The sequence below is a fragment of the Cebus imitator genome, unplaced genomic scaffold (assembly GCF_001604975.1).
Source record: "Cebus imitator isolate Cc_AM_T3 unplaced genomic scaffold, Cebus_imitator-1.0 Scaffold169, whole genome shotgun sequence".
Classification (NCBI taxonomy): Eukaryota; Metazoa; Chordata; class Mammalia; order Primates; family Cebidae; genus Cebus; species Cebus imitator.
In genome coordinates, this window is record NW_016107484.1 from 3456556 (window position 1) to 3480703 (window position 24148).

The 24148-nt window shown below is 59.5% G+C and overlaps 1 protein-coding gene across 24 annotated transcripts in view; it reads right to left on the reverse strand.

Moving 5' to 3' along the window:
* NCOR2 (nuclear receptor corepressor 2) overlaps positions 1 to 24148 on the reverse strand; it is a 245887-nt gene that overhangs the window by 169101 nt on the left and 52638 nt on the right. For all 24 annotated transcript variants that reach the window (XM_037744259.1, XM_017544426.2, XM_037744276.1 and 21 more), the window contains one exon: positions 2923 to 3135. In XM_037744259.1, coding sequence (XP_037600187.1) covers positions 2923 to 3027 — 105 coding nt within the window. In that variant the 5' untranslated portion in view covers positions 3028 to 3135. The remainder of the gene's footprint in view (positions 1 to 2922; positions 3136 to 24148) is intronic.

The following is a 24148-nucleotide window of genomic DNA, read 5'->3' on the forward strand; positions in this document are numbered from 1 at the left end:
TCTCCTGCCACCCCTCCAGGAGGAAAGAGATGACCACCCCAGGCTTGCTGTGTGCCGACTCCACCACTGACACGCAGACCCCCCAGGACACCGGTACTGCAGGGGGGGAAACTGAGACTGTTCTGCATGGCTGTAAGCAGCTCAGTGCCACTCAGCAAGCTGGACATGGAGAGGGATTCAAAGCCACCCTGAGGTTCTCGCAGGCTGCAGGGAAGGCTGGCTTCCCGTGCCTGGAGTGCCAGGAGGAAGACTCTCCAGCCGGGAGAGCCAATCCCAGGAGGCAAGCCTGTCGGGAGTGTGTGTGCGGGTGACCTGAATCCGGGGTCACTGAGGCGGCCCCTGGATCCCCACAGACCGGCCTCAGCTACTGCAGAAGGAACCAGGACCACCAGGTTCCCACCACCGACTGTCCCTCACCCAGGGGATCTGTCTCTCCGTGGCGTGATTTCCCCTTTCTCCGATCCATCTTCCCAGGATCGAGGAGCTCAGGAAGAGGGCAGCATCCTTCCAACTGGGTCTTGCCAATTCAAAGGGTTTGGGGGCTGAAGGGCTGCCAGGGAGGGGCCTCCAGATCACAGCCCCCAGCTCACCTCCGACCTGCAGCAAGAAAGCGGCTCCCCCTGCGCATATGCCCAGGGTAACAGGGCCCTCCCCAGAGTACCCAGAACTCTTCTTCCTGCCCTTCAGGAGACAAGCAGGAGTCCCTGGCAGGCAGCCCTACCACGAGGCCAGAGGGTCAGATATGGGGCAGCTCCCCCAGGGAGGAGCACACAGATGGCCCCTGCTGTCCCCACACAAGGACAGAAATGATGGCACCTGTGGCCACCAGACTGGGCCCTGCTCACTCCCTGGCCTCAGCCTCCTGCCTGGAAGGGGCAGTGAGTGCTTGACCCTGTCCGCCGCGTCCTGCGTCACTGATGGCCCAGCAGGAGAAGAATGGGAGGTGTCTAGGGTCAGCCAGTGATCTCAACTGCCCAGAGGAGGGCCCAGCTGGGGCAAAGGGCAGGAGAGGAGGCGGGAGGGCACTGGAGCCACAGGAGCCTGAGGATAAGGGCAGGGTGGGGGTGGAGGAGAGTGGGGACCTCCAGCAGGACAGGACAAGAAACCAGACAGAAGCCAGCAGCCCCCCGGGCAGGCAGGTTCCCCGCCGGCAGCTGCAGGAACAGCAACGAGAGCAAGGAACGGCAGCAGCGAACGGACAGCCCAGGCGGGCCCTGAGCCGGGCACCATCTTAAGAACATTCGAAGATCCCCTGGACCCCTCATGAGAATCTAGGAGACGGGGACTCTCAGTAACCCCACTTCACATGTGACAAAACTGAGGCTTGAGGTTACGAAACTGCAGTTTCCCGCCCTGCGAAGTATTTTCCCATTGACAAAATACAGAGCATGCCAGTCCTGCCCTGGGGCGACAAGGGGAACGGGCACAACCACACACACTCAGGGCTCTGAACGGCGTCTGACCCGCAGCAGGCGCAGCTCATGAGAGTTCATCTTTTTGCTCGTGGTGACAAAGACAATGACAACACATGGAGTCATTTCCCACGGGAGCCTACACTTTAGCCCTGGGCACACAGTAGGTGCTCAATAAATAGAGGCCTGGGGGAGGTTTGGGGGGGCACAGAGGCTTGGAGCCCCAGTGTGGAGGCATCCTCCCCACGGAGGGGATCGAACCTGAGGCCTGGGATTTCGTCCCCTGGGCCTCAGTGTCCTCATGTGCAGCGTGGGATGACGGCACAAGCCGCTCTTTCACGGGGCTGCTTGGGAGGATGCAGTGACCCTCCCCGGGAACACGCCAGCCCAAGAGGACCCGAAGTGCACCCACTGATGACAGCTGGCTCTGCAAAGCGTCCCGGGGCCCCAAGCCCACAGGAGGTGACTGTGTCCGGGACTCCCCCACGCACAGCCCGGGAGCTCGTATGCAAAACCTTCTTGCTCACTGATGGAAACGTCCTCCCACACAGCTTCCTCTCTGGGTCTCACGAGAGGGGGCCACACTAGCCAGGCAGGACACACACATGCACACACACACGGTGGCCGGCAGAGTCAGCTTCTACTCCAGCTGTGACCTCCAGGCCTCACGCCCCTCACTGAGCAGCCAGGAGGTCACAGGGGGAGGCCCACACTTCTGAACGCCGCTTGGCAAACACCAGAGACATGGTATACAGCAGGCACCCCATAAATGCCAAAGGGGTAAAACCAAGGCCCATCGTCCTGGTCTCACTCCTGCGGTGAGAAATGAGGCGGGAAACGGGGCCCCCGCTGGGAGGCGGGGCGGGGAGGGGCGAGGGAGGGGGCGTCTTAGGAGACCCGATGAGAGCACACGCGTGGGCAGGCACCGAGGCCCACCTGCTCCCAGGCAGCCCGTCTGCCCTGGCCATGGGCAGTTTCCCCAGAGACACAGCCGGCGCCCTGGGCCCTGCTGTCAGGGAGGCAGAGACGCAGCCTGTGCGACGCCTGCTCATCTCAGAGCCTTGAGCCTCCCCGTGGTGGATACACCCGGAACCGGGGGGACCAGGCAGGAAGGGGAGCTATGACCTCTCCGGCCCCAGGGCCCCTCGGAGGCCACTCCCATCCACCCAGTCCCGTGGCAGGCTGGGGACAGAGGCGAGGCTGGGCTGCAGGAAAGTGAATAGAGAAGCGCTCCTCTTTCGCACGCCGAGCCCACTGCCAGTCAAGAGAGGCAGAGCCCCGGCTCAGCCTGGCCCTGGCCTCCATCTTCCCAGCTTTAAAACGGGACCAAAGATTTTACCAGATGCTCTGGAAAAGGCTTCAGACACCAGGAGCCTCCGCGGAGGCCTCCTCTCTGTCCTAGAGACTCAGAGCCACACGAGCCTGGCTCCCAGGAGAAAGGAAAGCGTGAAGCCAGCGAAACAGAAAAAGGTCTCACGGTGGCCCCCGGCGCACTCACGCGCCCCCTTACCGTGTGCGTGCGGGCGATCTGCACGGGGTAGGAGAGGCCGTGGGGCGGGTAGCGGGGCTCGGTGGCCCTCCACGTCTGCGCCACAGGCTGTGTGGATCCCGACATGGTGGTGGGGGAGGGGCTCCCAGGCCCCGACGTGCTTTCTTTTAATCGCCACCAAGGGTTAAAAGCCGGTCCTCGTCATCGGCTCACGGGCCACCCCGTCCCTGGCACCTGCGAGAAAACAAGAAAAGAAAAACAAGATCAGCCACGGGGCCGCTGGCTCCTCCATGCGCGGGTTCCCAAGGGATTCCTGTGGTCCTATGAGGACACACGAGCACCCAGGGGCCTGCCTGGACCTCCTCCATCCACTGCCACGCTCACCTGCCCTCCAGCAGCACAAGGAGACGGGCTTGGCGTTCAAGGTCCCTCCAAGCCATGCAAGCCACACACGGGACCAGCAGCCCCTCCCACCCAGGCCCTCACCGCAAGCACAGGGATGTGCGCCGCCCTCACCACCACCCAGATGGCTCCCAGCCCCCCTCAGCCCTCCAGCCTCACTCCAGGGCCCCTGGGTTTCTAAGTCACGGGGCAGAGCTCCCGGAAAGCACCTGTCCCAGTGGGGACAGCACACACCATTGTCCTGGGCAGCAGGGGCCAGGGCCAGCTCGGGCAGGCCACAGGCCACAGCATGACCCGGGCAAGGCTGTGACCCTGTGCAGGAGGCTGACACCATGACACAGCAGGACTGGTATGAGGTCAGCCAGATGCAAACTGGGAGGTGGGACTGGGACATGGAGGGCCGCACCAGGAAGAGCCGAGGGCAGAGTGACAGCCCGTGCGGCCTGCACCCTTCGGATAGGCACCCCAAATGGCTCAGGGGCCAGACACTGGAGCCTTCCATGGGAGAGGATCTACACATGGCCAAGCCAGAGGAATAACGGAAGCGCGCCAGCAGCTTTGCAGATGGAAAAACAGCCCCACAGCAAAGACACAGCCCAGCCAGGGAGCCACAGGGGCCCCTACTCAGAAGCTGCCTTTGCCAGGAAATCCCTGAGGCCCTTGACGAAGCTTCTCCCCTTCTTCTGCCAGCCACAGCTCCATTCTGCCTGCTGGGCTTACAAAGGGTCCCATCCCAGACCAAGTCCCCTGCACACTCTCCCTGAACCAGCCCCTCAGAAAGGGTGTATGGACCTATCAGGTCCTGCCTCATGCAAATCCCTCTCCAGCACCCCGACAACTGCACACCTCCCCCCAGAGCTTAGGAAAGTGCACCCCAGCACAGGGCCCAGAGCCTGGACGTGGGCCTCTGACGGCGGAGGACTGAGGCTGCATCACATGAGGTCAGGGGTCAGGAGGGGAAACAGAGCATACCCAGCCCTGCATTTCATCAGAACACCCCCTCCCCTGACCTGAGAGGATGACGGTCCTTCTTCAAGCAGGCACGCCCTGGAGCCTTATGTGGAGGGGCAATGGAGGAAGGTAAAGGTGGGCAGACCTGACCACATCCCAGGCCCACCCCATCGCTTGCTAGTGTAGACTTGACCTTGCCTCCCTCCCCAGGCTCCAGGGATGGTCATGTGACCCAGTCAGAGCCAGTGAGAATCCACCTTGAGACTTTCGCTGCTGGAACCAGGAGCACAGTGCTCTCCGCCAGGGATCTAAGCTGGGATGGAAGCCTGGAGCTCTGGGGCCACCATCGGCAGGAGCCTGCCTGAGACCCACGCCCCCGGCAGGAAGGCAGGGCGGAAGGGCTGAAGGGCAGGTAGTGTCCGATGACGGCCACGGCTGGAGACAGGCGGAAGCCTGCTCGCTTCATTAGGGGAGCTGGGATGCTCCTTCTGCACGTTTTGTCTTCAGCAGCCCGACCTGGGTTTCTGTCACATGCCACCAAGAGTTCAGGCTCACACAGGGAGAGAAGGAGTAACTGAGGAGGCGACCTTTCAGCTGGCTACTGTCCATCCTTCAGACATGGAAAAGCCAAGGAATTCCAGAGCCACGCCTGACACACCCACCGCCGCCTCAGAGCTGCCTGCCGGCTCTCCCCTCCCAACACAGGATGCATGGTGCAGTTCCTGTGAACCTGGAAACAAGTCCTGCTCCACCATCGCTAAGCTGTGAGGCCTTGGGCAAGTCACTTGCCCTCTCTGAACCTCCAAACATGCCTTGCTCCCTAAACATCAGACATTCATGTGCCACCCTTGCATAGGAACTTTTGGTATAGAGATTACCAAGGCCACGGCCATCTAGCCCCCGGCCTGCGGTGTACTTAAGTTTCTTCAAAGCAGGTCACTGTCATTCAGTTAGGCATAACTTTACTCACAAGAGAAGCTTATCATCTGCATAGGTATACAGAAACCCAGTACAGTGTGGAATAAACAGGAAGGCATCGGAAGAACAAACACGCACCTACGCACATGAAGGTGCCTGTCCGTATCCTGACCACCTAAGTCCTCCTGCCAGGACCCCAGGAAAGGCCAGGTGGTGGAGAGCAGGCACTCAGCAGCGCCCAGCACACAGTAAGTGCTCAGCAAGCCAGGACTCCTAGTACTACTGTCACCAGGACTGTCAATGACGCAGCTGCAGCCCAGTCACCAGCGACGCTCTGATGGGGAGGCGAGTAGCCCTGCCCGGCCCCAGCAAGAACAACGAGACATCTGTTCTGCAGCCGGAAACCAGAGGCCGATCCTGGGAGGGCCGGCAGTGGTGGCCGCTGGGACCCAGCCCTGCTCTAAAATTCTTCCTGCAAGGGCTCAGCTCCAAGTCTGCAGACCCTGGTCACCTAATGCAGCAAAGCAGATTCTCTTCCCCTCTCTCAAGGTTTTCAACAGCTACTGGTCTCTTGGAGGAGAGGCAGCCATCACTTCTGCTGGGTGCTGTTCCCGAGGTCTGTGCCTCTTCCAAGGGCACCACGGGCAACTTCCCAATCGCTACTAAATTTTGAGTTGTACAAGGCGGCTGCGAGGCCTCATTTACCCACAGCTTTTCCAGCCTCCTTTGTCCAACGAGACACCGCCTGGAGGTGACAGGCCCCTGACACACGCTCACTATTATGCACCAGAGGCCAGAGAGGGTGATGCCTTCCTAAATCACCCGCGCTGGCTGGCTTTCCGGTCCCTGGGATTGACACCGTGCCCACCCCGGAGCACGGGGCTGGGGCCTCCGCCCCTCACTCACCAATGGGTCCCCCCACCAGCCCCCTGCCCAGCATCCTCACATGCCGGTGGGCCTCGTGCTACCCTCACTCACCACGAGCTTAGGAAACCTGATTTCCAAGCCCTCTTGACCTGAGCCACGCTTGCTGCCAACTCAAAAATAAACAAATGTTAGGAATTCTTAGGTTTGGCGGATCCTCAAAAATGTAAACATATAATAATTACCACGTGACTCACTGAGTCCAGTCCCAGCATCCACCTGGAAGAACTAGAAACTGGCTCCAACAAAACACGGGGTGCGCGTTCACGGCAGTGTGTTCACGGCATGCACGTTCACGGAGGCACGTTCACGGCGGCGTGTTCACGGTATGCACGTTCACGGCATGCGCGTTCACGGTATGCACGTTCACGGCATGCGCGTTCACGGTATGCACGTTCACGGCATGCGCGTTCACGGCAGCACGTTCACGGAGGCATGTTCACTGTATGCACGTTCACGGCATGCGCGTTCACGGCATGCGCGTTCACGGCATGCGCGTTCACGGCGGCGCGAGTCACAGGAACCAAGACGCAGACCCAGCAAACATCCCGTGCAGTGGAGTAGCACTCAGCCATAAAGAGGAATGAAGGACTGCTGTGTGCCGCGCCACACACACCCCGAAAATGTGACGCCGAACCCAAGAGGCCAGACACAAAAGGCCACGTATCATGTGACTCCATCTACATGAAATGTCCAGAGCAGGCACATCCAGAGACGGAACGGAGACCCGCAGTTCCCAGGGGCAGGTGAGGCAGGAATGGGGCCTGCGAACAGGTACAGGGTTTGACAAGGCAGTGAGGCAAAGCTTCTGAAACTTGAGCGAGGAGGCGGGTGCACAGCACTGCACATGGGAAAAAAATAAGCTTTGACTTTTCATCAGCAGCTTTGGAACTGAATGCCAAGAAAATCTGATGATATCATTTCCTCAAAGATGCGGGCAGAGGAGGATGAGGGAGCCTCTCGAGGGTCTCCAGGATCTGGTCCTGGCCACAGGAGGTTCTGAGGACACATCAGAGCTGGAGCAGGGATTCAGACACACAAGGCCCCAGGTTGCCGCTGGGTCTGGCTGCGCTGGGGTCACAGGTATTTACAGATACTCTGGGGTTTCTGCTGAGCCTTGGGCTAAGCACTGGAGACTTGATGTGAACCCGGGGACCCGGGGGGTTCCAGGCCCTGGAGGATCTCGGACCAGGCGCCCTGCCCAGCCCTGGGGAGAGCCAGGGGATACGAGGAAAAAATTCCAGAGGGTGAAGGAGAGGGAGGGAGAGTGCTTCAGCAGGAGGTGCCACTGAGCAAGAGCAGGGAGGTGAGCGCAGGCCAGTGAGGAGTGAGCGAAGGCGGGGTGGGGGGCGGGGTGAGTGCAGCCCCAAAGGTGAGCAGGGTCGGGGGATGAGCACAGGCACTGTATGTTTAAGAAATTAATTGAGTGAATATGCGGGCGAGGTGGGGACAGTCCCTCGGGGCCCCATGGGCCTAGGGAAGGATGGATTTTGTTCCCAGGGCAGTGGGGAGCCACAGAAGGTGGTTGAGGGGGAGCGTAAAAGGTCAGAGCGTTTTTCGAGCAGGAGTGGATCAGGGAGACCTGGGGAGGCTCCTGCAATGTCCACGAGACGGGACGCTGGCTGGATCAGCGACAGAGAAGGGGATGTGGGCAGGTGGGTAAAGGTCAGGAGGGAGACGGACTGCAGGCTGCGGAAACAGCTGGCTGCAGGAACATGGGAGGATGCCCCCGGACGCCGCACAGCTCTGAGTCTGTCTCCTCAGCTGCAGTCAGTGGGACCTGAGAGTCCCACTTCACAGGCCGGAGGTGAGGACTCTGTGCCTTTTGCCTGGGGAACAGCAGGGGCTCAGCCATGCAGAGTCAGCGAGAACAGGCCTCTGTGGAGGACAAGACAGCGCCTGGGTGCAAGTTCTAAGGATTTGCAGATCTCAGGTGGCCGGGAGGCCCAATGGGGACGCCAAGGGCCCAAGCAGGCCTCTGCACATCCCAGCCACCAACTGCAGTCCCAGGGCCCCTGCTGGCCCCTGCACCAGCTGAAGGAGCACCGCAGATCCCACGCAGGCAGGTGGAGGGGCTCCCCATGCACAGCGGCAGGAGTCTGTCCCCGGGCCACACCTGCCAGGAGGCAGCACACACAAAAGTGCCCCCCGCCCCCGCTGCAATCAGCCGGGCAGCACAGCAGCCAAGCGGGCCACGTCTCCCGTTCCCAGCCACTGCACACTTTGATAAGGTTTCCAAATCCGCAGCAGAAAGCTCGGGCCATGAGCTCTGACCGTCCATCCGCCTTGCTTCCTGCTGGATCAGAGCCCCTCCCGGTACCCGGCACACAGTAGGTAACCACAAATGACTCTGCCCAGCGGAGGTGCCTGCCAGCAACACAGCGACGCCAGAAACCAAGACACCTGTGTCGCCTTCCCACCTGGCCGGGCAGAGGCCCCTTTCCCGGAGGTTCTGGAGGCTTCCATGGGGAGCTCCCGCCCCTGCATTCCTCTCCAGCTCCGGCAGGATGAGGCCACACCGAGACACATTCCATAGATTTTCCGTGTCTTGAGCGGCCTGGTTCAGACCTGGGGGGGTGGAATTACAGCCTCAGGGCGACGGGCCGGCAGAGGTGTGGGAGCCCAGGCTGTGGGGAGGAGGAAAGGCACGCGGGGCTCTCCGCCCCACACATGCCTGAAATTTTCTGGGAACAATTGGGCACTGACTTTGGAAGAACCTGTGGCAGGTGGGGGAGCCTCGGAATTAAAAATCAGCCTGCCAGGCAGAGAGCGCCACGGTGAACACAGGCGCACACACATGCACGCACACATATGCACATGCACACACGCACGCACACACATACATGCATGTGCACACACACATGCACCCACTCAAAACCATCTGGTACTCTGAGAAGCCCAAGGCACAAAGCCCCCCTGGGGTGGGCGGAACCATTTGCTCCCCTCACTGTGGAATAAGCACCTACTGTGTGACAGCCCCTGAGAGGCTCGGCGCCTGGCACACACCACCACAGACCGAGTGGCTTCAGACAACAGCCACGGCTTCTCTCACGGCTCTGGGGGCCTCGAGTCCAAATCCAGGTGTGTGCAGGGCTCACGGCCCCCGGAGGCTCTGGGGGAGCCCTTCCTGCTCCCTCCCTCCTCCGGCTCTGCTGACCCGCAGCAGCCCCGACGTTCCCAGGCTTTAGAGGCGTCGTGCGGATCTCTGCCTCCATCTCCACACGGCTTTTCCGCTGCATCTCCTGTCTCTGTGTCTCCCCTTCTTCTAAGGACATCAGTCTTCTTGGATCTGGGGCCCTCCCTACTCCGGTTGTGACCTCATCTTAATAAGATCTGCAGAGACCCTTTCCAAACGCAGCCGTGCTCCCGGGCTGCAGGCGGTCGGAGGTGAAGGAGGAAAGCTAGCTACTCCAGCAGGCGCTCCGGAAATACTCGCTTTGTTCACTACTCTATCCCCAGAGCCCAGCACACAGTAGGCATCTACTGTTTACTAAACAAAACCACTGCACTGCAGCCAGCCCGGCCCAGAGGCACTCTGGGGCAGCAGAGGCTCTGGGTTATGCGTCTCCACGGGCCGGGCTGTTGACACCTGCGTGTTTACTTTCTGGCACCCACTAAAAATTGGGGCACCAGCCGAGCATCTGATGGCCACCTTCAGCGGGACTCCAGTCGCAAAACAGAATCAGCTCTAGAGGGAGTCCTAAGGCGCAGAGAGCTGGTGGCACACGGCAAGGGTGCACCTCACCCAGCCCAGCCCAGAGGGGCCCCACAGCCAACGAGGAAGAGGGTGAAGGGAGAGCTCCTGCTGCCCGGCCTGGTGGCTCGCTCTGTCTGCCACGATTTATGAAGTACCTACTGTGTGTAAGATGCTGGGGACGCAGCAGTGACATTACTAATCCCAAATCCAACACCTCGTGGAGCCTCCGTCCGCCATGATTTACCAAGTACCTACTGTGTGTAAGGTGCTGGGGACACAGCAGTGACATTACTAATCCCAAATCCGCCACCCCGTGGAGCTGCCGTTCCAGCAGGCAAGCCTCTACTAAGAGGATGGCAGATGGTGTTGGCACTATGGAGAAAAGCAGAACCAGGAGGAGGCGGGCAGGCCATGGGGGCTATGTTTTGAAAGTGGGCAGTCAGGAATGCGTCACCAGAGGCGCCTCTTATGCCAAGGCGTGGGGGAGAGAAGGGAGTCTACGCAGCAGGCGCAGCAGGTGCAAAGGTCCTGCCTGGTGCAGTCAGGACCCAGCCTGGTGTGAGGACAGCAGGGAGGCCTGTGTGGGAGAGCGGGGTGAGTGGGGACCTGTGAGGCCACTCAGGGCACTCCCAGGGAGGTGGGAAGGACACGCTGGTGCACTTGAAGCAGGGCTGGCGTGTGGTCTCCTATGGCAAGCCTGCCTCTGGTGTCTGTGTTCAAAGAACACTGTAGCTGCCCCTCTGTCGGGGAGCACTGGGCACAGGCATCTGTGTGGGGTACAGGTAAAGGGGCCCCTGTAACCCTCAACGACGACAGCCACAATCGTCAGGGCCCTAGAGAAATGGCCTCCACCCACGCACGGCAGCAGGCCTGCAGGAACAAGGCCAGACTCCTTGGCCCTGACTTAGAAAGGTCATTCCACTCCCTAAGGTGGAGCCAGGTACCCTCCCCCAGCCTGTCGTTGGCTCTGCCCAAGGGGCCAAGGGTCAAATACTAAGAGCTCAACCCTGGGTGTCACCCACAAGGATGCGGTCTACCCTCGAGCTGAGACCAGGCAAGCCAAACCCATCCCAAACTCCGGTTTCCCGCCCATTCTCATCAATCAGAGAATTATTTCTGCATCTGTTATGTGCCAACGCTGGACAAACACAGCTACGGCAGTGACCGAGTCAGACAAAGGCCTGCCAGCCAGGGCCCAGGACCAGTGACGGGTCTGTCCCAGCAGGCAGATAGCCAGCCAGGTGCTCAGCAGGGGGTGGCTGCATCAAGGGAGAGGACAGAAGAGGGACAGAGATGGGAGGACAGAGGAGGAAGGAGGAGGGAGGGGAGGAAGGGAAGGGAGAAAGGAGGATGGATGGATGCATGCATGGATAGGGAAAGGACGGATGAAAGGAGGAAGGATGTGTGGACGGATGGACAATGGATAGATGGATGGATGGATGGACGGATGGACAGACGGACAGACAGATGAATGAATGGATGGATGGACGGATGGACAGACAGACAGATGGATGAATGAATGCATGGATGGATGGATGGATGGACGGACGGACAGATGGATGAATGAATGGATGGATGGACAGATGGATGGATGGTGGACGGATGAATGGACAGATGGATAGATGGACGGATGGATGGTGGATGGTGGATGGATGGATGGTAGATGGACGGATGGATGGATGGATGGATGGATGGATGGATGGATGAATGGATGAATGGATGGATGGACGGATGGATGGATGGTGGATGGTGGATGGATGGATGGATGGTGGATGGATGGACAGATGGATGGTGGATGGTGGATGGATGGATGGTAGATGGTAGATGGACGGATGGATGGATGGATGGATGGATGAATGGATGGATGGACAGATGGATGGATGGTGGATGGATGATGGATAGATGGAGGAACAGATATGTGGATGAGGAACAGAGACGGGAGTACGGAGGAGAAAGGAGGAAGGGAGGAAAGGAAGGATGTATTGACAGATGGACAGATGAACGGACAGATAGACAAATGACTGGATGGACGGATGAGCGGATGAATGGATGAATGGATGGACAGACCAGTCCCCAAATAGATATCAACTTAGCTGCTCCATTTTCCAGGAGTTTTCTGGTCTTACATTTCTAACCAAGCCCCAGGGCCAAGCATGCCTTCATCCTGCTAATATTCCCAGGCCCTCCCAAGTGCCGAGCTCCATGAGGAACACAGAGGGGCACTGTCACCCTGATGAACTCCCAGACCCACACAACTGCTCCCCAAGCCCTAGCCTACTGAGTACGGAGGACCCAGGGAAAACTGCCTCCAGTCCCAAACCCGGACTCAGCATGGGAGGGTCTCAGCCCCCGCCTGGTACCACTTCTCCTTTACCAGCACAAAGCGCATACCTTCCCCGAGCTGGGTTTAAGGAGAAAGGCTGAGAGGGCTCCCGCCTGGGAACCCTCCTCCCTGACCCCGGGTGGATGTACAGGCCAGCGCTGCGTGGGCCAGGCTATGGCCAGAAAGCTGGGGTCTTCTCGGAGCCCAGAAGCTCTCATTGGGTCCCAGACTTGCTCCCTCTGAGCCGTTTCCTGGGACTTGCTTCCCTACCCAGGGGTCAGCTCAGCTAAGCCCCAGAGACCAGCTCTTATAAAGAGGGATTTCCCACGGGAAATTCACAACGCCTGGCTCCTCTTAGTGAGGCTGCGCACACTGTGCGGGTGGGAACTGCCACTGTGGAAAACAGTCACTAGGTTAAACCCAGAATTACCCCATGACCCACTGATGCCACCCCTAGCTACACACCCCCAAGGAACTGAAAACAGGTGACAAAACAAACAGAAAGGCTCAGAATCAGAATACTCACAGCAGCACTATTTCTATCAGTCAGAAAGCAGAAACAACCCAATGTCCATCTACTGACAAACAGATTAAACAAATGCAGCCTGTCCATCAACGGACTAGGATTCAGCCAGGCAAAGGTGAGCTGACCCAGCCCCAGCACGGACAGGCCTCGAAGATGGCGCAAAGGCAAAGCAGCCAGTCGAAAAGGCCACAAACTGTAGGATTCCATCCATTTCACAGGAGGGGCAGGTTCCGGGGACAGAAGGCTGCCAGGGGTCGAGGGAGGGAGGAGTGGGGAATGACTGTTTAATGGGCCCGGGGTTTCCTTCTGGGAGGATGAAAGTGTTCTGGAATTAGACAGAGGTGCTGGTTGCACAACCTTGTGAATGTCCTAAATGCCAACGCATTGTTCATTTTAGTGTGGCTGAAATGGTAGCTTTCGTATGTATTTTACCACAAAATTGTCTGACAGGGAAACTGAGGTTCCAGCCATGGCCAGCTGGAAGTGGGCAAAGGCTATCCATGCCAGATGGGCTTGCCTTCCCCTATTTGCCACATCCCCTCCTGGTCAGCTACCTTTGTTGATATGCCCTGCCTGGCTGGTGAGACTCAATGAGGCAGGTTCAGTTTGTCTTCAGCTCCCACCTCTGCCGTCACCCCCTTGGAACCTTCCCCTGACCCCAATGGGCCCCCCGGTGCCATGCTGCTCCCGTGGACCCGGCCTCTGTGCCACAGCCACCTGTTTACCTGCTGCCTCCCCCACCAGACAGGGCTCCTCCTCAGCAGGTTCAGCCACAGGGAGCTATGGTGGCTATGGGCTGAGTCACAGCCCCTCAGTCACTGAAGCAAGCCAGTGCACTCTCAGCCAAGCCACCTCCTGCAGACACACTGCCACTCCAGAGGGCTCCCAAGTGCTGACCAATTCCAAATCCCAACTCCGCCATTTCCGCAGCTGTGTGACCTTGGGTGAGGTCCTGACCTCTCTGAGCTTCACTTGGAAAGATTCACTGGAAAAAGGGCTACGAAAAGCTGGGTGCAGTTCTTGGCCCGTGGAAGAAGGCCCAGAAGGAGAGAGTGGCTGTTACTGCCCCATGCCACGCTGGCCACTTGGGGGAAGGAGGGAGGCGACGATGATGGTGCTAACCGAGCCCGTCACTATGGCTACCCTCGACTTGCAGATAGGCAAACTGAGGCTGGGAGGAGTCTCTGATACTCAAGTGAACCCAAATGCCCCAGCCCGCGATTCCTGTCTCCCCACTGCCACATCCTCTACCTGCTGCCAGGGGAAAACGGGCGAGGTGCAAAACCCACCCCCAGCATCTACCCATCTCTCCCTAGAGAGGCTCCTCGGCCCCTGGGGAAGCCTGTCATCCCCACATTCTGCTTCAAGCCCCCTAGCTTCCCCATCCCTCCACCCCTTCACCCTGGGTTCAGCAGGCCTCACCTCCATTCCACATTTCTCTCAGGCCAACACCAATGCAGCAAAGGCTTCGGTTCCCCTCATCAAACACAATTCGCCCCATTGGACAGATCGGAACACTGAGGCTCGGAGAGGTGAACGGACTTGCCCAAGGCCACAGGATCAAGATACTGGAGCCCAAACCCGGGTCCTCCCTATGGCCCTGCCAGCCCAGGCACCCGCCCTCGGTGCACAGAAGGGAAGTGGCATTGGTCAGAGCCTCCGAGAAGGCTGTTACTGTTTCCAATTTAATTGGAGCATTTGTGTCCGCTGGGCGGCGGCCAGCTCGGCCCTGCTCCCCCACCACGGCAAGGTCTGCTCAGAACCACTTCCTCCTCCGCATCTTTGGTTTTGTTTTGTTTCCATTTAATTTTAAAAGGAAGAGAGGGAGATAAACCACAGCACGACAAACCCTCCCTGCACGCCAGGTTCCCGGGGCTCCACCCCAGAAGCCCTGCGCAGAGATCAGCCCCTCCCCCTTGGGTATTTCACAAACATTACGCCTGGTTCTGCTGCGTCTTCCTCATTAAGTTCTGGGTGCCCCAGGAGGGAGGTGTTTTCCATTAGACCCAGCTCCTCCATCTGGACTTCCCAACAGCAATCTTCTCTGCAGAGGGAAGCTGGGAGGCAGAGAGGAGGCTGGTGTCTGGGCAGTGGGGGGAGGGGGGGCTGACACCAGCTGTGTAACCTGGGCAAACCACTTAACCCCGTGCCCCTGGGGCTGTGACGCAGGAGAGAGGGAGCCCATGCCGGAGTGGGGCTGGGGGAGCTGGGGGGCTGATGCTGGAGTAGTGCTCGGGAGCTGGGGGCTGAGCTGGGGCTGGGCTCCTGGTCAGTACCTGGAGAGGTGGCAGGATCCTGGGTTTCTAAAGGATGGAGAGGGATTTGGGGTCTTGGGTCCACGTTTTGCTGCATGGCCAGCAATAAACTGCAATCCTGAACTACACGAAACACAGCTCCCAACATGAGGCTGAGTGACAGAAGCCAGCCACGAAAGGACAAACGCTGCCTGATTCTACCTGTGGAGGTGGCTGGAGTCGCTGAATTCACAGAGACAGAAAGGAGGATGGTTGGTGCCAGGGGCTGGGGGAGGCGGGGAAGCAGGAGTTACTGTTTAATGGATAGAGTGATTCCCTTTTGTCAATGGAAAGTGCTGGAGATTGGTCACTAAACAATATGGATATTCTTAACACTACTGAATTATCTTTTTAATAAGGACTGAAGGTAAATTTCATGTTATATGTACCTACCACAATTTAAAATTAAACACCTGCTCCGGGGAGGCCTCCCTGATTGAGTCAAGGGCTCTCAGCTGTGCTTGTATTGTTCTGTGATGGCCCCAAAGGCTCAGGTGGCCCCATGAAAGGCAAGGTGTGCCTGCGGCTCCGGCACTCAGTAGGCCCTCAGAGCCGAGTGCAGTGTGCGTCCAGGCCTCTCTCTGGCCCACCTCACCTCAGGACCTCATGACAGTCACAGGGCATGGCTGGGCCCGACAGGCAGCGACTTGCACCTCTGATCCCTCAGAAGTACCTGATCAGCTGAGCTCTCCCCTCGCCAGCTGCCTCTAACCCAGGTGGCCTCGAGGGACAATTAAAAGGGCCCGAACCCAGGGAAGGGCTGGCTGCTTCAGAGGGGCCCCTGGACCCCGAAACCCGAGGCCAGGCCCAGAGCCCCTGTCTCTGTCCCACCCGCTCATGCCTGTGCCCAGACCCCGAGTGTGAAGGTGGCCTCCCCACAGTTCCCACCGACTTCCCTGCCTCCAACATCTGGCAAATGCATCCACAGCTGTGCAGCTGCCGGAAACGCCTCCTCCCGCTTCTCCTCCATGCACGCAGGCCCTCGAGGGTGGCTTCCTCAGGAATTTATGGGGTCGCCCCTAGTATTTCAGGGCCACTCCCTGGAGGCATCCACCACATGTGAACGAGGACAAATGTTTCTCTGCTAAGAATAGCTGCGCCAGCAGCAGCGTCCGGGGCGAGGGAGTCCACCCACTCAACAAGGGCCCCCTTCGGCCTCCCCAGCCCCTGCCAACCCCCGACAAGTGACCAGGCTGGACCACCAAGGGCCTGGCTGGGAGGATCCCACCGCCGCCTGGGCTCCCAGGCCAAGCAGGAAGAATCCACTTACATCGGCTCTGTCCGATGCTCAGAAGCAGACACATCTGGGCCATTCAGTTACCCCAGGGGCGCTGATCAGTGTCTGATGACCGGACAGTGCCAAGAACCCAAAAGGTCCTGCCGCCCCTGCAGCCGGGAGCTCAGACAGTAAACAAGTGCTTCAGCGCCTGGGAGTGGCGATGGCCTGCCTGGGATGCAATGACCAGTTTCTGGAGAGAGAATGAACAAGGCGTCAGGGGAGAGGGTCCCACCATAAGAAGGGCAGGGACAAAAGGTGAGAGGAGAGCGGCGGCCCCCCAGGACCCTGCTGGAGCATGGGACCCAGCCAGGCAGGCGCTGCGCTGAGGAGAGGGGCCCGCAGTAAGGGGGTGACCACAGCTCAGTCCCAGCCAGCGCTGAGCAGAGGCTCAGGAATGTGGCCCCGAAACGTTCCTGATGTCCCAGACCCTGCTGGAACACACGGGGCCCACAGTGTCCAAACCTTCCCGGCGAAGCCAAGAAGCCCAATTTTGAGACATCTCCCAATATTTCTAAATAACACTGACTATAAAACCAGCGCAATAAATCAGTCTGACACCCAAACGCAGCTCGGGGGCTGCCAGGACGTGACCTGTGGCTTATGACGTGGTCACTGGAAGCCACAAGAGAGGGTGAGGGGAGGCTGGGGAGCTGAAGCGGGGTGATGTGGGGACAGTAGGCGGAGCGCCAGCAACGGTTTGGAGGGGGGAACCAAGAGGCCCCCCAACTATTAAATATAACGGGAATGAAACCCAGTGACTCATCGGTGCCACCCCCTCCACCGGAATGGGACACACACTGGCCATGAAAGGCAGGGCTGGGCAGAGACCCTGACTTGGCCCCATCTCCAACACAGGGAGCAAGACACAGTGACTCTGCCCACCCAGCCCCCACTCTACGCACACCACACCCCAATTTCCCTGGACAACCACGCCCCCTGCCTCCCCAGTCCTGAGGACCCGGGGAGGCTGACCCTGCCCTCCAGCCAAAGTGGCACTGGCTTCGGTGAAGGGGGTGGAGGTTAACTCTCAAGCTGAGCCAATAAAACTCATTCCCATCAGATTTGCTGGAATATTGGGAACAGGAAGCTGTCCTGCCACTGGGGCTGCTGAACTGCAATTAGTCTCAGTCTACTAGCAACTGCAAATGGGGAGCACCTGGATCCAGCTGTGCCTGAAGCTTCCCTGAGGTTTTTTAGTTACTTGAACCATTTGTGCCAAATGCAGAAGGCAGAGGAATTTTGTCCATTGCAACCAAGAGGGCTAAGATAGCAACACTCCTAAAACGCAGACTCTCAGATAGGCTCTCCCTGGAATGAGATCTCCTCCACCCACTAGGTGCCTCATCCATGTACGTAGGGACGGGTCCAAAGCCAGCCAAGAGGAGGCCAGAGAAATGGGATGGGAGACCCAGGCCAGACTCAATATAGGGGGAAGGGGCCACGCAGAAGCCTGGGAGAGGCCTGTCCTGTGTCACCCTGGCGGGAGAGTGGGCGGCTCCCAGTCCCTTCCTGAGCTGTCAGTGGCTCTCATGGTTGAAGGAGCAGGCGGCAGCTTTGCAATGAACGCTGCCCAGCAAAGCCCAGCTCTGATCTGGGTCAATTCTCAGAGCAGGCACCCCCCCACACACACAGCCGCCCCCCGCAGTCACCCGAGCCTCCGGACCTCGGTTTCCGGAGGAACGTCACGATCTCTCTCAGAAGGAATGTGTGTGCTCACCGCACCACAGGACCCAATGTGCTGGTAAACCCAGGCCAGGCTGAGCAAGCCCGGGCTGCCCCCGCCAGGCCAGAAAAAAGGGGCATTGTCTGCAGCCAAGAGCACACGGGCCACGGGCCGTCCCCACGCGCGTCCTGGGCCCATCCCTGCCGGAGCGTCAGCTTCCTGGGTTGTAAAACAGGCAGCTGCTGCAGGCCTCGGGGGCGGCCAAGGCTTCAACGTGGAGCAGGTGGCGACCGGGCCCCACCCTACAGGCACCGATGCACCCACCTCAGCCTCTCCCAGCTCCATGAAGCTGGGTGCTTGTTACAGCTCCCATTTCCCAGGCAGAAGACTGAGGCTCTTTGCACAGGCAGGGGCAGGGCAGCGGGGAGTCGTGCAAACGTCACTTCCATCTTCCAGGCTGCCACCCTGAGCAGCTGAGGGAGGGGACACCTCCCAGCCACCAGCACAGCCAGCCCCTAGCACAGCACTCACTGGCACCAGTTCCTTCCATCACAGTGCCCCCGTGAGTGAGGGGTTCTGTTATCATCCACATTCTACAGGTGGACAGACTGCAGCACAGAGAGGGTAAGCAACTTGCCCAAAGTCACAAAGCTGGCAAGGGCACAGCCTGGATACAAACCCGGGCGACCCGCCTCCTGCACCCAGCTCACCCACTGTGTCCTGGGACCCCATCACCAGCGTACCCATGTCCCCTGCTCAGGCTGGAGGGGACCGTCGTCTCTCCCACCAGGCTGGGGCCAGACCTTGCAGGCCTCCTGTCCCGTGTCCCCGCTCACGAGACCAGGCCAGGTCCTGCCAGCCAGAGGTGACCATGGGCCACTGCAGACAGGCTGTGGGCATCTCCATGTCCTCCTGAGAGCCTGCTGCACGCCACCCACTCCGGCCAAGGAGGAAGGAAAGGCTGCATCCTCACCTCCCTCATCAGGACCCGGAACCTGGACTCCAGCCCTTGCTGCCTCGTTCACCTCCTCTCCCCCGACAGCCCCACACACAAGATCCATGACACAAGAGTCACACCTTTGTGTCCCCAGAGTCCCGGCACACTGCACACGGCAGGTGCTCAATAAGTGCTTGCTGAAAGCATGAACATGCTCAGGGCAAAGTCGCAGATGCAGAGCAGAAGCTCAAACACCAGTCTGCAAACAGACCGGGGCCGAGAGCATAGACAGGGTGTGCTTACAGCCCAGACTCCAGGGTGCCACCTACACTGGGCCAGGTCCATCAAAGGCAGCCGCGTGTCCCAAATATCAGGTAACGACTTCAGGTCCACACGGCCGGCCCACTGCACACCAGGCCTCCATGTGGCCGAGAACTCTGATCCCCACTCCTGGGTGCCCCAGTGCCCGTGGCGAGACTGTGAGGCCGTCACCGCCACTAGGGTGCTGTGTGGCCTCTGCCAAGTAGCCTGGCCTTTCTGGGCCTAGTTCCTCCATTTGTCAAGGGCCCTGGCAAACACGGGTTCTTCGGGAGTCACCAGACGTGTGGGGAAAGGGTGTCCGGGTCCTGGGGAGAAGGCCGGGTAGAACCCGAGAGCCTCCTGCCTCCAGGTCCTGTCCCCTTAGCCGGGCTGCCTGAGGCGGGACAGCGAATGGTGGGCGGCACGTGTGGTCTAGGGCTTTGTGGATTTGGCTCTCAGCAAGAAAGGCAGGTTCAAGCAAGGCCTCCTTCCTGGAAGGTCTGGACTCCCCAGTGGGGCATCCTGCACCCCTAGGAACAAAGGGGCTCTCAACCACCCAAACTTGTCCTGCACCCTCAGGCTGGGAGTGGGGAACAGTACCACCCACCCCCGAGCGCCAGTCCCCCACCTCCAGAGACGGGGTCACCAGCTGCGGTCTTTCCCCAGGGTTGCCATAAAACTGACCACAAACCAGGCCGCTCAAACAGCGGTGATTTATTTGTTTTTATCTTGTTATGATTTTTTGACAGAGTCTCGCTCTGTGGCCCAGGCTGGAGTGCAGGGGCACAATCAGGACTCACAGCAGCCTTGACCCCCGAGGCACAATGGATCCTCCCGCCTCAGCCTGGGACCACAGGTGTGCCACCAGCACATCCGGCTAATTTTTGTACTTTTCGTAGAGACAAGGTCTCGCCATGTTGCCCAGGCAGATCTTGAAACCCTGGGCTCAAGTGACGCGCCCACCTTGGCTCCCCAAGTGCTGGGACTACAGGCGGGAGGCACCGCGCCTGGCCAACAGCAGCAATTCACTCTCTAACAGTTCCAGAGGCCGGCAGTCCAAAGTCAGGGCATTGGCAGAGACCCACTCCCTCCAGAGGCAACGCCGGATGCTCCTTCCTGCCTCTTCCAGCTGCCAGGGGCTCCGGCACTCCTTGGCTTGTGGCTTCATCCCTGCAGTCCCCGCCTCGGTCTTCGGGTAGCCCTGTCGTCCTGCTCTCCTCGCCTGCCTCTTCTAAGGACACGGGTCTCTGGATTCAGGGCCCACCTGGGTAACCCAGGATGGGCTCATCTCAAAACACATCCGCAAAGACCTTTTGTCAAAGACGCTCTCCCTCTGACAGGGCCTGCGGACCACGACGTGGACCTGTCTCTTGGGGCCACCACTCAGCCCACTCCACTGGCCCCCGCCTTTTCTGACATTGCCCATTTCCCGAAAGCTCACTCCCTGCCTAGCTCTGAGTCCAAGCCCTAGTGGAATCCCGTTAAGCCGAGGGGGAAACGGAGGCACAGGGAGTTAGCTGTCACCCACGGGACGGAGCCGGGGCCAAGGTTTGAACCTGGTTTTCCCAGTGTGAACCTGGCCCCGACATAGTAGCCGCCGGGCATGGGCCTCCCTCACGCTTACAGGAAGCAAGGGACTCTCACGCCCACGCCTCCCGGCCCAGGGCCAAGCTGGCAGCGAGCCACCCCCACTCCGCAGGCCAAGAGGAGGCTTGAAGCGGCTCATCGGCTCATCGAGGGGACTAGACGAACGGTGGGGCCAGGGAGGGCTTCCTGGGCCTCGACTGGCTCCGGTGTCCACAGGGGAGCAGATCCCACCTCCTGCCGCTCTCCCTGGAAGGAGACAGCTTGACACACAGGCCCATGGCAACCACCACCTCCTCTGGTTATTACCAGGCCTGGCCCGGCCCACACAGCTGCCCACCCAGCCTCTGACCCCAGCCACAGAAAGGGCCATTATGACATCACAGGCCGGGAATTATGTTATTAGCCTGGGAAGGAGGCTGGCCCCAGGAACAAAGGGCTCACTGCCATGCAAATGAACGACTCAGAGGAAGGGGGCAGTTCCTCCACTCTGGGGTGCCCCTCCGGCACTCTCACTTCTAAGCCAAACTGGAAACTGACCCCCAACCTCCCAGAAGAGTGGGCTAAATGAGGCATTCTCAGCCTGGGAAACGGGCCCCTCCCAGGTCTGAGCCAGATCCCCAGAAAACAGGACCCGTCCCGGAGACAGTAAGAGGGGCTTCTGGGGATGGAACAGGATCATCCGCTCAACATGCTAAGCATGACCCTGAGCAAAGATGTGACAGCCTTGGAAATACCATTCACTTGCTAATACTGCAGGCCTGCCGCTGTGTGTCTCTGAGCAAGCTGACTACCCTCTCTGTGCCTTATCAGGAGAGGGTGATCCATTCCCACTTTAAAAGGCTGTGAGGACAAAATGAACTCAGGTATGTGGAACGCTCACCTCACCTGGGTCCCCAACACGCAAGGCTGAGGCTGCCGGCACCCCTCCCCCACACCCCATGCCTACAGCACCCCTGGTTCCTTCTCATAAAGGGAGGGGGAGGCTCTCTGGAGACGCTCGGTGGGTACCTCAGTCAGAGAAAAGGCACAAGAACTTTTCCCGGTTTTCCAAATTGTCCCCAAGATGCATGCCCAGTCCCGTGCTGCAGAACTTTCTGGGAGAAAAAAAATGGGCTGCGTGGGAAATCCAGCCTGCAGGGCCTGCGTCTCCCCAGCCAGAGCCCTGGAGGGTGCGGCTAGAAGAAGGAAGCAGCGCCTCCTGCCCCAGAGAGGCCCCGTTTATGGGGAGGGGACAGGCTGAGGCCCTGTGGGGGACACCGAGTCAGGCACAGCTGTCTCCTGAGCGCCTGCTACGTGCCCAGTGCTAGGGACACAGCGATGACAAGATGAGCAAACTCCTGGATGGAGGGCTGCTGGAGTGTGAATGTGTGTCTGTCTGTAGAGACCCAATGACCACGGGACGATGTCAGAGGGCAGGGCCTCCGGGAGGGGATGAGGTCACCAGGGTAGAGCTGTCCTGAGTGGGGTCAGTGCCCCTCCTTTTTATCCAAGAGGCCCCGGATAGCCGCCCTGCCCTTCTTCCTGGGAGAAGCCGCCATCTACGAACCAGGAAACAGCCCCTCCTCCCCTGTAACAGCAAACTTGCCAGCGACTTGCTCTTGGCCGTCCAGCCGCCAGAACCACGAGCAATGAAGCTCTGTTGTTTGCGAGTCCCCCAGTCCAAACAGCCTGAAACAAGGTAGGGACGGGGCGAGGGGCATACCGCAGACCCCGGTGGCAACGGTTAGGAGGAGCACTGAAGGTGTCGCAGGGAGTCACTGCGCAACATCAGGCCACTCTCGGGGGCACCATCAGAGCAGAGGCCTAAGTCAGGACGGCTGAAGGGCTCACAGAGGTGTTCCCGAAAGAGGTTACAGCAGGCCAGACATGGTGGCCCAGGCCTGTAATCCCAGCACTGTGGGAGGCCGAGGCGGGAGGATCACTTGAGGTCAGGAGTTTGAGACCAGCCTGGCCAACATGGCAAAATCCCGTGTCTACTCAAAATACAAAAATTAGTCAGGTATGGTGGTGGGCGCCTGTAGTCCCAGCTACTCAGGAGGCAGGAGGTGACCAGGACTCTGTGTTCCAGCCTGGGTGAAAGAGTGAGACCTTGTCTCAAAAAAAGAACAAGAAAAAAAAGAGGTTCTAGCCAGTGCAAAGGTCCTGAGGCAGGCGCATGATCAGGGGCCCAGAGAACAGCAAAGAAGAGACTCCTGGGGCTGGATGCCCCCAAGCCCCATCCCACCCCCACCCTCAGACCCTAGGCTACGCCAGCCTCCCCCAAGCCACTGTGATGACAAGAACACCCTTACAACAGCTCAGCCATGGGAGGCCCCCACCCAAGCCCTGCAGGCACCACTTGTCACCCAGCCTAGGACACTCTGAAGCACTCTGTGACCCTGAGGCACACCGCAAACGCCGCCCGGACCCCCTGGGATGTCCAAGGCACCAAGCCCAGTTACAGGCCCACTTCATGGGGGACCGTCTTTCAGGAGTCCTGGGAAAGTTTCCACCTGAGGGTCAGCTCGGCTTGAACTAAAGCACATTTCTCTGGGGTGACCGCCAGGGGATAAACCCAGCTCAGCCTCGGGAGTTGCTTCCAGCCCTTGAAAGCCCTTCTCCCCACTGAAGGAGGTAAGAATGCAGTCAGAGGACAAGCAGGAAGGAAAAGTGCTCAGGGAGATGTGGGCGCAGCTGTCACCCATGCAGGGACAGACCCGCACCCCCCAGCATCCTTAGGCATAAAGCAAGCCCCGCTGGGGCTTCCTGGGATGTTGAGGGCCCGCAGTCGCCTGAGCCCCCACTTCGGGGGTGCTAAGGAAGCTTCAGAGAAGTCAGCTGAGCGGTGTCGGCTCTGGGTGGGCCCTGGGAGCGTGGGGAGAGGGCCCGAGGTCAAGGCTGTCTGACTCTCAAAGGTCATCGGCCCTGCCCCCTGTCCCCGCCCCCTAGCCCAGCCCACAAGGGGCAAGAAGGAGGAGGGGACAGCAGCTCAGAGAGCATAAGTGACCTCCCCACAGCCACCACCCAAAGAGCCTTGAAGCACAGGCTCCCACCTGCGTACTGGCCCCAGCTCCGGCCCTGGTAAATCCTGTGCCTTCGGATGGGCAACCTGACCACACAAGCCTCGGCTTCCTCATCTGAACAGTAGGGAGGCACCTCTCTTCCCACGGTGGACGAAGTATGAAGCGTGGCCACACCACAGCAATCACGTCCACCATCACAGCCGCAGCAACGGACCACCTTCACGCAGCCCTGGAGACCACCAGCACCTCCTAAGCACTGAGCGTGTGTCTCTTCCTTTAAGCCCCAGGCACCCTACGAGGTACTAAACATTGTCCTCATTTTACAGATGAGGAAACAGAGGCTGAGAGGGACTGGCTCAAATGCACACAACTCCAAAGAGGCTGATTCAAGCCTGAGCCCAGGACAGGCAGCCAGGCCCCTGAGCCCACCCTGTCTTTTTTGAA